Source organism: Sorex fumeus, unplaced genomic scaffold, assembly GCF_029834395.1.
Source record: "Sorex fumeus unplaced genomic scaffold, SorFum_2.1 ptg000033l, whole genome shotgun sequence".
Lineage (NCBI taxonomy): Eukaryota > Metazoa > Chordata > Mammalia > Eulipotyphla > Soricidae > Sorex > Sorex fumeus.
In genome coordinates this window covers 8,632,527-8,645,021 of record NW_026606090.1, presented here as the reverse complement: position 1 = coordinate 8,645,021, position 12,495 = coordinate 8,632,527, and the positions used below count along the sequence as shown (strand labels likewise).

Genomic DNA, 12,495 nt, shown 5'->3' with positions numbered 1-12,495 from the left:
CGGAGATACCTGGATCAAGGGACCTATGTATATTAGTGGCTTAAGGAGTAAGTAAAAGTAAATAAAGGCCCTCCCGTTGATCATCGATTTGCTCGAGCGGGCCCAGTAACGTTCCCATTGGAGACTTTGTTGTTACTGTGTCTGGCATATCGGATACGGGGAGCTTGCCAGGCTCTGGCTCGGGCGAGATACTCTTGGTAGCTTGTCGGGCTCTCCAAGAGGGGCGGAGGAATCGAACTCGGGTCGGCCATGTTGGCTGCGTGCAAGGCAGACGCCCTACCCGTTGTGCTATCGCTCCAGCCCTGGCTTAAGGAGTAATAGAGCTAAATATCCAAATCACAGAGTCAACAACACTGAAATCAGGAGATTCAAACCTTAATAATCAAATTTAAAAGGTGCCTGTCAAGAAGGGGTTGTGTTGGAAGGCAGTAGGAGAGGAAATCTGGAACACTGATGGAGGAGAGTTGACACCGGTGGCAAGATTGGTGATGGAACATTGTACGTCAAAAAACCTAAAAAACCCTAACTCCATAATTCACGGTGCTTTAATATAATGAAATTTAGAGGGGAAAAAAGAATTTTTCAAATCAGATCAATTTGTCTGATTCCTGGAACAGGTGCAAGGCAAGCGCCTGACCCGCTGCACTATCGCTCCAGTCCCTGATTTCTGGGGTTGAAAGGCCGGGAACAGGATTAGGGTGGGGTGAATATTAACAAAACCCACCATAGGGTTAGGGTGGGGTGATTAACAAAACCCATCGTTCCCATCGTGCAGAGAGTGGAAGGCAGAGGGAACCCCTATCCCACAGCCTTGGTGCAAACAAGGTAAGAACTGGTCAAGGAGCAGCACCAAGACCCAAACCCAAAGTCAAATTAGATGATGATGATGATGATGATGAAGCAAAACTACTTCGATTAACGTGGAAACATTCATTGGTATAGCCAGGTTCCAAAATGAAACCATACTGCTCGACTGCGATGGATGGCGCCCGGAGGCTGCGGGTTTCCTTCCCGGGTCCGGCCCACTGGACGGTCCTCACAGGCGAGACCCCGGTTCTGAGGGGACGCCCACACCCAGCCGGCCATCCCCGCCTCCAGACTGAAGTGACCAGGCTGGTGTCCCCCGAGACGACGCCCAGCCCCTCTTTCGGCCTCTCCTCAGGCGCCGTCCCTCCCAATCGGACATCGGATTCCTCACAGAACCCAACCAGGACGCTCGCGAGGCCCGGCCCGGATCTGGTGGTGGTGGTCGGGGGGGGGGGGGGGGGGGGATTCAGGACACCTGCGAGACCCCGACGCCACGGCCGCTCAAGGGGTCCGCCTCGCAACGCCGCTGCTCACGGCGCGACGAAAAGCGGCGCCTCCACACCTGGAGTCCCGGGGCCGCTCTCAAGGTTCGGGCCCCGGGCGCAAAGGTCGAGGCCGCGAGCGCGCGGCAACCCGGAAGCGCTCGGGACCCAGAAACTGCCAGGTGAGTCGATTTTCCAGTCAGGATGACAGTCCAGAGGGTGACGGGACAAAAAAAAAAAAAACAACCCACAACACAAACCAGCAAACATCCACGCCCAGAACGCCGGTTGGCTCCGAGAAAGAGGCTGCGGACGGAAGTGACGACAGCACTCGCGGCCAAAGAGGCGGGGCCGTCGGGGAGCACGCCAATAAGGAAAGCCGTAGAGGCTCGGGGGTGTGGCCGCGTCTCGGGGGGGGCGGGGCCCGGGCGCGTGCGCGCCGCGCGGGGACGGGCTTTCCCGGGGCGGCAGCAAGGAGGAGGCGGTCACTCGCGCCGGGCTGGAGCGACACGGAGGCCAGCGAGGGGCCATGAGGAGGCCCGGGGGGTCCAGCGCTCACCGCCCGGCGCTCCTCCCACGCGCGGCGGCCCCCGGGCGGCCGCGGGAGTAACCGCCGCCTTTGTTCCTGGGTGCCCGTCCCCCGTCGCCGCCGAGAGACCCCCGCCTGGGCCCGGGCCGCGCGGATGCTGGAGGAGGAGGAGGAGGAGGAGGAGAGCGGCGGCGCCGGCGCGGCGCGCGATGGGGAACTGCTGCTGGACGCAGTGCTTCGGGCTCCTCCGCAGGGAAACGGGGCGGCTGCAGCGCGGCGGCGGCGGGTAAGGCCGCGCGCCCCGGACCCCGGGCCCTGAGCCCCGAGCCGGCCGGGGGAGGTGCGGGCGGGAGCGGGCCCCGGGGCGACCCCGATCCCGAGCCCCGTCGGGGTAGCAGGGCTTTACCCCGAGGTGATGATGGAGCCTCGGGGGCGCGGGGGCTTCACCCTGAGGTGATGGTGGGGCCTAGAGTGGACTCCCCGGAGCCGCCCGGGCCGATGCGGCTGCAGAAATTGGGGGCGTCCGAGGGGCGTCTTCGGACTGGGTGGGGGTCTGTGGGAGGGGGCTGAGGGGAGGGTCTAGGCTGCAGCTCGTTGCGACCGAGGAAGACTTGCTAACTGGCCGCCTTGCCGAGGGCCACTTGGTGGCTCGGGGCTGGTCACTTGCGGGGGTTGGGGGCGAGTCTGGGAAGAATCTTAATTTTTTCCGACCCGGTTTTGTAGGGGCCTGGGTGGATTGGGTTTTCTTAATTTCTAGAGGAATGCTAGCCGTCCAGTGCTGCTCCACAAGCTCTAGGGAGATCTGTCCTTCTCGGCCTCACTGTTCTGGATAAAAAGTGGTATAGGCTTAGGTTTTTGTTGGTGTTTTTCTTTAAAAAAAAAAAATGGAATAATTGTTATGGTTATTTGGTTATTCCGTAGGGTGTTAGGAAAAAAGGGGAACAAATTACTTTGAGTTTCTTTGTTGTTAAAAAATATTTTTTCCCAGAATTCACCCTAAGAATTGAAAATGCTAACCGAGCTCCAAGAATAAAGAGTGGTGTGTGTGTGTGTGTGTGTGTGTGTGTGTGTGTGTTGTAGTGTACAGGTTGAAATTGCTAATTTTTGCAGGGTCTGTCCTGTGTAACCAACATTTTCAGGCAATAAGGTATTCAGCATAAGCAAACTGAAGGCATATGATTTATAACGTGATCTTTTGGTGGTGGCGATCTGGCCTCCCCCAGTGAGTGTATCACCTCAGCTACAGAGCCACCAAGCACGCCCTGAGTCCCTCAAATGGAAGTCAAACCGTCAAGATTTTGTACCTTGCTTCCATTTTTGATTTCCCAGACTTATGTGCTGTTAGAGGGGCTGATGACAGCTGGTTTATCCTTTCAGCCACTCATCCCATCCAGTTTGTGTGTTTGGATCCTCTGCTTACATTATTCCTCTTCAGTAGCCTTCCCTAAGGACTCCAGAAGATCTTTGGCTTTATTGATTGATGTGAGTAGTGGTGTTGTGAGGTGTCAAATTCTAACTGCAAAAATGAGGCCTGACTCATTCGGTACATATAAATCATTTCTGTTCGACTTTGGGCCATGTCTGTGGGATTTTTGTTTTGTCATGTTCTTGGATGATGAACCAAAATATCGTTTCCTTAGAGTATAATATTCACAGTGGTGATTCCACTACCTGGGCACATGAGCGTGGTGGTCTGAGGAAAGAAGCAGGGGTGGGACTGAAGCGATAATCCGGAGGGTAGGGCATTTGTCTTGCACCCTATCGGCCCAGGTTCAATCCCCAGCTCCCCATATGGTCCCCTGAGCACTGCCAGGAGTGATTCTTAAGTGCAGAGTCAGGAGTAACCCTGGGTGTCACCAAAAAAGAAAAAGAAAAAAAAATGCAGGTGGAAATCAGTGAATTGGTGTGTGTTAATTATCTGTAGATGTGCCCTGTGCCCTAAAAACATAACAGTAGAATCTGTACTTTTCTGGCAGCGGGATTAACACCTTGAGCAAACAAGGCCTATTGAGGTAGGATTGTGGACACTATCATCTAAAAACATTGATGATATCGATCTTGTTTTCTTTAATCCATAAACACAGGTTTGGACAGTTCCTTTACTTAAGTTTTCTGATTAACTTTGTTTTATGTTAATTACAATATTTTGGACTCATCTAGTAAACATGCAGGGACAGGTGGATAGAGTTTTTATTTATATAATAAGGTTAAACTTCACTGTCATTTTGGTTGCACTTTTTTGTTGGGGGCCAGGGGTCTCCCAAGCAGGGCTTAGAGAGCCCAGGCTCACACAAGGTGATACCCAGCCTGGTTGTGCAGGCCTAAAGTCTCATGGTTGGGCCTTTTAGGGGGGTTATGTGGTGCTGAGGATGGTCTGATACATGGAACTTTGGACCTCCACCTGCAGATTATGTGCTCCAGCCCTTTGAACTGCCTTCCTGGGCCCTGCCATTTTTGTTTTGTTTTGCTTTTTTTAATCTGGTAGTTTTTCTTCCAAGTGTAGATCTAGAAAGACACTTAAAGCATAGTTACATACAGGCCAAAAGTTTAGGATGAAAGTTTCCACTTTTATCTTGCCATATACTTCTACATAGTAGTTCAAGTTAATGTGTACAATAGTAGTTTTATATAAGATGCGAGCATATATCCTTCTTGATGTTTAGCCTTTGTTGACCTGTTTGTCCAGGAGCAGAGTTGCTTTCAGCAATAGTTTACAATGCCGTGCTCTTTTCTAGTTTTAAAAGATGTCAATAATAGCTGCCAATATTCGATTACTTCCTATGAGCCAGGCACAGTTCTAAGTACTTTTCATTATCTTCTCTATTTCTCTCCACAATCCTGTGAGCGAAGTACACAGTATTATAGCTTGAAGTTAAGAAAGTTTAGGTTGCCCAGAATAGCAAAGCTGGGATTGCAGCCTGGGATCTTCTGGATTCAGTCCTGACCCTGACCACTCTATTCTGTAGATAAGCACTTGGTGGCTTTATCTCCTAGCACATTATCTTCCTTGTAACCGGAACATCTCAACAGCTTGGCTCTTCCCTGTGATATGCTTTTTTCTTAAGTGCACTTGACTTCTGCAGCATCACATCATGATTTTTCTATTCATCTCTTCCTGACTGTTCTTACTCTGCTTCCTATTAAATGGAATTTTTTTTTCTATCTTCATTTCCTTCTCAGGTGTACCTCCCTCTGAAGAATTTTCATAGATTTCTTGGATTTCAACAACTACCATTTATAAATCTCTTTTGAACAGACCTCTTTTCAAAGATTCAGTTCTGCGTTTTTCAGTTGACTACTGAAAAAAATACACTCAGTTCTACCAAGATCCCCAGTCAATGTACCTACACATCAAATATCCCTTTTCCAAAATTGGAAACGGTGCAGTTGCTTCCTCCTACCCCTCTCCCTACATTTCCTCTGCTCTAATTCCCTTGACAGTTCTTATTCAGTCTTCTAATCTACAAACTCATATTTCTCTAATCATCCTTTCAGGCTCTCAGTAAAAAATCAGGCTCTCATTTTAAAAAACTTGTCTTTGAAGTGACCTTCTTGTTGCCAGCTTGTTGAGAGCTTTTTCAACTGGATTTCTCACACTTCAGCCTGTCTAACCTTCCCACCCTTAGAGATAGATTTTGTGAAGTCCAGACTGAATCACATGCCATTTCCTTTCTTAACAGCTTCCTTGTTCATCTGAATTTCTCAGCCTTGCCCGCCCCTTGCACCCCTTTTCACTAATAGGTAAAGATTTGCTTAGCATTCAGATAAGCAATATAATGTCCATTTGTATACTCAGGAATAAATTGTAATTATGTGTTTGAATAAAGAGTATAATCACACTTTGTTCTCTGATTTAGAAAATCATGTCAGAATTTAAATTAGAATAATATTGAAAAGGAAACATTGAACCTATTTTAATTTTTAAAAACTTCGTTTCTCATCAACCATGGTATATTGAAATAAATAAGCTTCCAAATAAATAGAATTTCAAGTTTAAACTCCTGACAAGTTTAACCCTAGTCTATTTTACCAGCCTTATTATATTTTCTAATTATCCTTTCCTTAGAGTACAGCATTAAGTTGTAATTTTTACTTCCCGAGTGCTGGAGCTTGGCAGCATAGGGCAGGGGGAAATCAGAGAGTATTTTCTGCCATTCTTTAAGCTGAGTGCCATTCTTTGCCTCAAGACCAAGTGGGCAACTTACTGTTTTCCTAAAATCCAACATTGTTTCATCCTATGTCTTTTTGTAAATTTCTTAATTCTTTATCTAGGTGAGCTTGTACTTGTCCTCAGATACTATCTTCTCTGTGAAACCTGCCTTTTCCTTCTGAGACTGATCTATCTTCCTAAGAAAATTGTGCTTTCAGTTGGCTTATTACATATGCTGTTATCTCAAGGCCTTACAAGTTTTGTCTATAAAAAGCCAGTTACTACACATGACTTTGTAGGACCTAAATTTATTGTTAGAACATTATAGCATTCGCACACAAGCACCCATCAACAATCTAAATAAATAAAGGGTTACTATTCAATAAAACTTTATTCACAGAAGCAGGCATTGGGCCAGATTTGACCCTTGAACCATGGATTTACTGATTTGAAGTATATCATAATAGGTGTTGAAAACATCCCAGTCAGGAATTGTATTTAATTTTTATTTCTACTCTCACTGTCTCAGTTCACTGACTGAATAACCAGAGTATTATTTATTAATTTGAAACATCGAGAAAACAAGTGTTTTGTTATTTCTTAACTTTAAGGAAGAGCTGCTCACTCACAGTTAAACATATATCCTGTCAGCTTTATGTTGCCTTATTGTTTTTAAAGAGACTGTATCACATACCACCAGAATTTCAAAGTGTTCATCCTGTGTTTTGCTGATATAATGATCAGCATTGTCTTTTTTTTTTCTTTTTGGGTCACACCTGGTGATGCACAGGGGTTACTCCTGGTTCTGCACTCAGGAATCACCTCTGACGGTGCTCAGGGGACCATATGGGATGCTGGGAATCGAACCTGGGTCGGCCGCGTACAAGGCAAACGCCCTACCTGCTGTGCTATTGCTCCAGCCCCCAGCATTGTCATTTTTAATAGTTAGTTTGGTTTTCCATATGTTTGTATCTTTGAAAAATATGTGTAAGATGTTCCTTGAAATTTCAAAAATAAAAGTAATGGGGCCAGAGCAGTGTAGTACAGCAGGTAGGGCATTTGCCTTGAAAGTGGCTGACCCAGGTTTGATCCCTGGCATCTCATAGGACCCCCCCCAAGCACCGCCAGGAGTAACTCCTGAGTGCAGAACCAGGAGTAATCCTTAAGCATCACTAGGTCTGACCCAAATATGCCCCCCTCCCGAAAAAAGAAGAGAAGTTAGAGTAACTCAGTAGTAGATGTAAATGTATGTAGAGTTATTGAACACAGTCCTTTGTACCTTAAAGACTCCCAGGGATCTTTCCTGAATCTCACTCTATTTTTTCACATCACCAGACTGTGCTGGGGCTTACTTCTAGCTCTGTGCTTAAAGATCACTCCTGGTGGTCGTCAGGGGACTATGTGTGGTGCTAGGGATTGAACCTGGGTTGGCCACATGCAAGGCAAGTGGCTTACCTACTATACTATCCTTCCGCCCCCTGAAGCTGATTTTCGTACAAATCTTTTGGATGCCAGCTCAAAGGTTATTTCCCACACAAGTCTTCCTAAACTTTATCTCCTGAATACTTCCTAAACTTTATCTCTGAATACTTCCTCGGGTAATAGTGTTATTACACTGAAACTGTAATTATTTGTTTAATGTCTGTCTGCACTCAGTGTAAAACAAGGATCCATGCCTATATTTGCTTCGTTTTGTATCTCCAGCTCTAAGGTATTCGCCAGTGGCATCGTACATAACTTGATAGAATTGATAAGTATGGTCTCTTAAATATGTCTTGAGCTTTCACCCTTGTCAAACTACTTGGGGTGAGAAGGTGGCTAATTCCTCCTTAGATAGGCTTCTTAGGGGATGAGGATGGGGGGCAGTCACTCACTAAACATACCCTTCCTAGAGCATGGTAGTTATGAATTTGCTTGTGTGTCAAGTTCCTTATGGCATTATTAACCTCTTGGATACAAGAATCCATTCTTACTCATTTTTGTGTTTTTAAATACATAACTGTGTTTATTATTCAATAAGTCAGGAAAGTAAGAATTTAGTAAATTCAGTGTTACAGATACATAAAAGGAAAGTTTCTAAAAGAAGAGGGTTGTTGACAATTTCAGATGCTGCACAAAGATTGCACAGGATGAAAGAGAAATAGCTAGAACACCTTTTAAGGCCTCTAGTTAATTGCCTTTATAAATCACATGCCTCTTAACAGGACCATGATCTTTTTTAACCTATGCTTTCTTTCTTCAAAATATTTCACAGAAATCAATTCTTGTTTCTCTTTGAAGGCATAAAATATATGTTCGGAATATCTATTTTTTTTTTAATTTGTTTTCATTAAGGAGTTAGTTAAAAGGGAAGTACTACTCATTGTTACCACCTTTGTCAGTACTGTCCCCATCTCGAAAAATCTCTCAGTGCATCATCCCTTGAGATTTCAATGGTTAAATCTCCATTAAGATATCTGATAATAATAAATGAAGTCTGATGTGTCCATCATCTTCATTGTAATAGTTTTAGCCAGGCATCTGATCTCTGTAACCTTTCCAATCTTCTGTTCAGGGAAGTTAAAAAAAAAAAAAAGCCTTGCAAGGGCTTTAATTTTTAATAGCTATTGGACAATTTAATATGGTTTTTCATCATTTATTTATAATGTCAACAAGATACAGGTACTTTTCTATTTTATTTTAGCAGCTATTGTATAGGAGAAAGAAAGAATACCAATGCCAGTTTTGCGGGAATTTTTGTTACCTTTTGTTATCCTTTTGTTCATTTATTTTGTTGCATCAACTTAAAATTCAAAGTTCTGGGTTGCCCTGGGAAAGTTGCACAGTAACTTTTATAAGCTTCTCTATTTAGGCATGGTTTGAAATAATTAGTTTTAATTCTTTAAAGCATAGAATTGAAATAATTACTTTTCTTCTTTTATCCAGAGTGCAGAAATGGGGACCAGAGTGATGGTACAGCAGGTAGGGCACTTGCTTTACACCTGGCCTACCTGGGTCAGTCCCCAGCATTCCCTTTGGTCCCTGGGCCCACCTGGAATAACCCCTGAGCATCATCACCAGGTGTGTTCCTTCGCCCCCCCCCCCCCCCAAAAAAAAAACAAAGTGCAGAAATAGGTTTTTTGGTTTCTGGATTTGGGGCCACATCCAGCAATGCTCAAAAATTATTCCTGACCATGGTGGGGGCTGTGGGAGGAGGTGATGGAGACCATATGGGATGCTGGGGATTAAACCCTGATAAGCTGCTTGCAAGGCAGACTCCATGTGTGTTGTACTGTCTCTCCTTCCCCAGAAGGTTTTTGTTTGACTTTTTGGGGGCTGCACCCAGCGGTGCTTAGGGGTTAGGTTACTCTTGGCTCTGTACTCAGGGATTGCTCCTCCCCTCCCCAAATGATTGCCTTGATATCAGCCTCAGTCAGATTGGGATGTAACTGTATATGCAGGAATATCTGATTTTCCACATCACTTTCAGTGCATCCTGATCCTTCACGGTGCCACCACTCCTCAACTCAACCTTCCTTTACCTGTCTCTCAGTCTTTTCATGCCCAAGTCCACTTTCTCATCTTCAGTCTTCATGAAATGGGTATACAGAAAGCTGCTTTATTTATAGTTTGCTCTCATTATGCATACCAAATGTGGTGATGTGGTGATGTAAACTGTATAGAAAGGAGGAAAATGGATGGCTGCTTGCTTTAAAATCATTGTTTGTTTGGAAAGCCTCTTTCAGCAGCTTAGATTTCAGCATAATATGCATGCTCTTGAAAAGAAGGATGGATTGTTGCCCACATTATTTCTCACTTTCCCCTTCCTCTGGGGGATATGACTGAATTTGTGGAAGTTAACCACATATGATAGGACTTTAACCATTTCTTTTGAAGCTCAGTTTAATTGACTTGAGTCTGTTATTTCTAAGGACTCTGCTGCTACCCAGGTTCCTTTCTTAAGTCTTTCATTTAGTAGTTGCCGCATTAATTTTTCTCTTGTACTTCCATTTTTGACTCCAGCTTCTTTCTTCTTACGCCTCCTTTGGGATTCTCACTCCTCCACATCATCTAGTCCATCCCCTACAGCAGATGATTTTAATCCTTTGACTATTTCTACAATCACTCCATTTCTCACTGACAGCTCCAACGCAGCTTTCTTGCCTACACTCAAATTTAATTGCAACATTATTCATGCATTTATTGCTGCGTGCTTAACCCCACTCATGTCTCTGGGATTCCTGTGATTCCTGGTGCTTGCAGGAATAGTTTCTGGGCACCGAGTTTACTCCTCTAACTTTAAAAAAGAATGGCACTCACTTACCCTATAGTCAGTCTCCAGTAAAGATGGATTAACTCTTCGATGCATGGTTGTAATTATTAACTGAACATGTTCCTTCACAATTCCCATTTTCACTCAAGTAGCTTTTTTGCAGTGTAGTATTTTTTTTCATATAATTAGAATCATCCATTTAACTGATTATTTTTGAGAGGGTTTTTTCTTTTTGCTAATGTAAATTACTTTAGTTAACATTCTTATAAATGTGTCTGTACACATGCAACAGATTAGGTATAGAGCATGTGATAGACATATATACACACTTTCTTGGACATGGCTGACACATTAAAAGTTTTCTAGAAAATGTCAAACTTTAATATGTGATATATATATATATATATATATATATATATACAGAAAAATACCGCTTTATACTTTTACCAAAAGTGGGCTTTCTCAGTATGGACGATTCTCCAAAAATTAGAAATTGAGCTCCCATTTGACCCAGTAATACCATTCCTGGGAATATATCACAGAGAGGCAAAAAAGCATAGTCGAAGTGACATCTGCACTTGTTTGTTCATTACAGCTCTCTTTACAATAGCCAGAATCTGGAAAAAACCTGAGTGCCCGAGAACAGATGACTGGTTAAAGAAACTTTGGTACATCTACACAATGGAGTACTATGTAGTGGTTAGAAAAGATGAAGTCATGAAATTTACATACAAGTGCTACTACATAGAAAGTATGCTAAGCGAAATGAGTCAGAAAGAGAGGGACAGACATAGAAAGATTGCATTCATCTGGGGAACATAAAATAACAAAATAGGAGACTAACACCCAAGAATAGCCGAGATTAGTACCAGGAGGTTTACTCCATGGCTTGGAGACCAGCTACATGTGCTAGAGGAAAAGGCAGCTCAGATAGAGCACCAAATAAAAGGTGTTGGGAGAATCCTCCCAGGATGGGAAAAGCATGCTGAAAGTAGACTATAGACTGAACATGATTGCCACTCGATGCCTCTTTTGCAAACCACAACACCCAAAAGGAGAGAGAGAACAAAAGGGAATGCCCTGCCACAGAGGCAGGGTGGGATGGTGGGGTGGGGGGAGGTGATACTGGGGTCTGTGGTGGTGGGAAATGGGCACTGGTGGAGGGATGGGTACTCGATCATTGTACAACGGAAACCCAAGCACAAAAATTTGTAAGTCTACAACTGTACCTCATGGTGTTTCACTAATAAAAATTTTTAAAAATTTTAAAAAAATAAAATAATTGCAGTAAATGCAAAAAGAAAAAACACAGAACTGTCTCCCCACAGGGCCCTGAGCTTGTTGGTGACCTTAAACCCCTTCACCTTCGGTATTTGATCATTGTATAATTGAAACCCAAGCACAAAAATTTGTATGTCTACAACAGTACCTCATGGTGTTTCACTAATAAAAATTAAAAAATAAATCAAAAAAGATTTTTTTAAAAAGTGGGTTTTCTTGTTCCACTTTATAACACATGGTACTATTAGGTATTTTCCCCATTCTCTTAGTGTGAAATGCTATCTAATATTTGTATAAAAACTTTATTACGTTTTTATATACCCAGTAATAGGATGGAATGCATACTTTGAATGCAGGACCCTTAGATTTTGTGCTCAGCACCACATGGCTGTCCATGCAGTACCTAGCAGCACCCCCTGAAGACGGAGCCAGGTGTACTCCCTAGCACTGTCAGATCTGAGGATTTAGTACTAAAACAGCTGTTAGCATTAAATAAGTATAATGAAAAGTATTTGTAATGTATTGTGTCTAGTTTAGGGACTCATTCCTCTCCACCCCCTTTCTTAATTGTATAGTACTTATGTATAGTACTATACTATATATAGTATAGTACTTATGTATATAGTATATATACTATATATATTTACTTATATATATATTATAGTACTTATGTCAGTAATAATAATAATCACTGTCACTGGCCTCCTGTTGTTCATCGATTTGCTCGAGTGGGCCCAGTAACATCTCCATCGTGAGACTTGTTATTGTGTTTGGCATGTAGAATATGTCACGGGTAGCTTGCCAGGCTTTGCCGTGCGGGCGAGATACTCTCCGTAGCTTGCCGGGCTCTCTGAGAGGGGGCGGAGGAATCTAATTCGGGTTGGCCGTGTTGGCCTCGTGCAAGGCAAATGCCCTACCACTGTGCTATCGCTCCAGCCCAAATAATAATAATAATAATAATAATAATAGTATTGGTTTTTGCCAAGGAATGGGA

The 12,495-nt window shown here is 43.8% G+C and overlaps 1 protein-coding gene across 2 annotated transcripts in view; it reads left to right on the top strand.

Annotated features, from left to right (window-relative positions):
* Positions 1-1,769: 1,769 nt before the first annotated feature.
* The window catches only part of AP1AR (adaptor related protein complex 1 associated regulatory protein), a 32,658-nt gene continuing 21,932 nt past the window's right edge, over positions 1,770-12,495 (top strand). For both annotated transcript variants that reach the window (XM_056116716.1, XM_056116715.1), the window contains exon 1: positions 1,770-2,104. In XM_056116716.1, the coding sequence (XP_055972691.1) occupies positions 2,028-2,104 (77 nt within the window). In that variant the 5' untranslated portion in view covers positions 1,770-2,027. The remainder of the gene's footprint in view (positions 2,105-12,495) is intronic.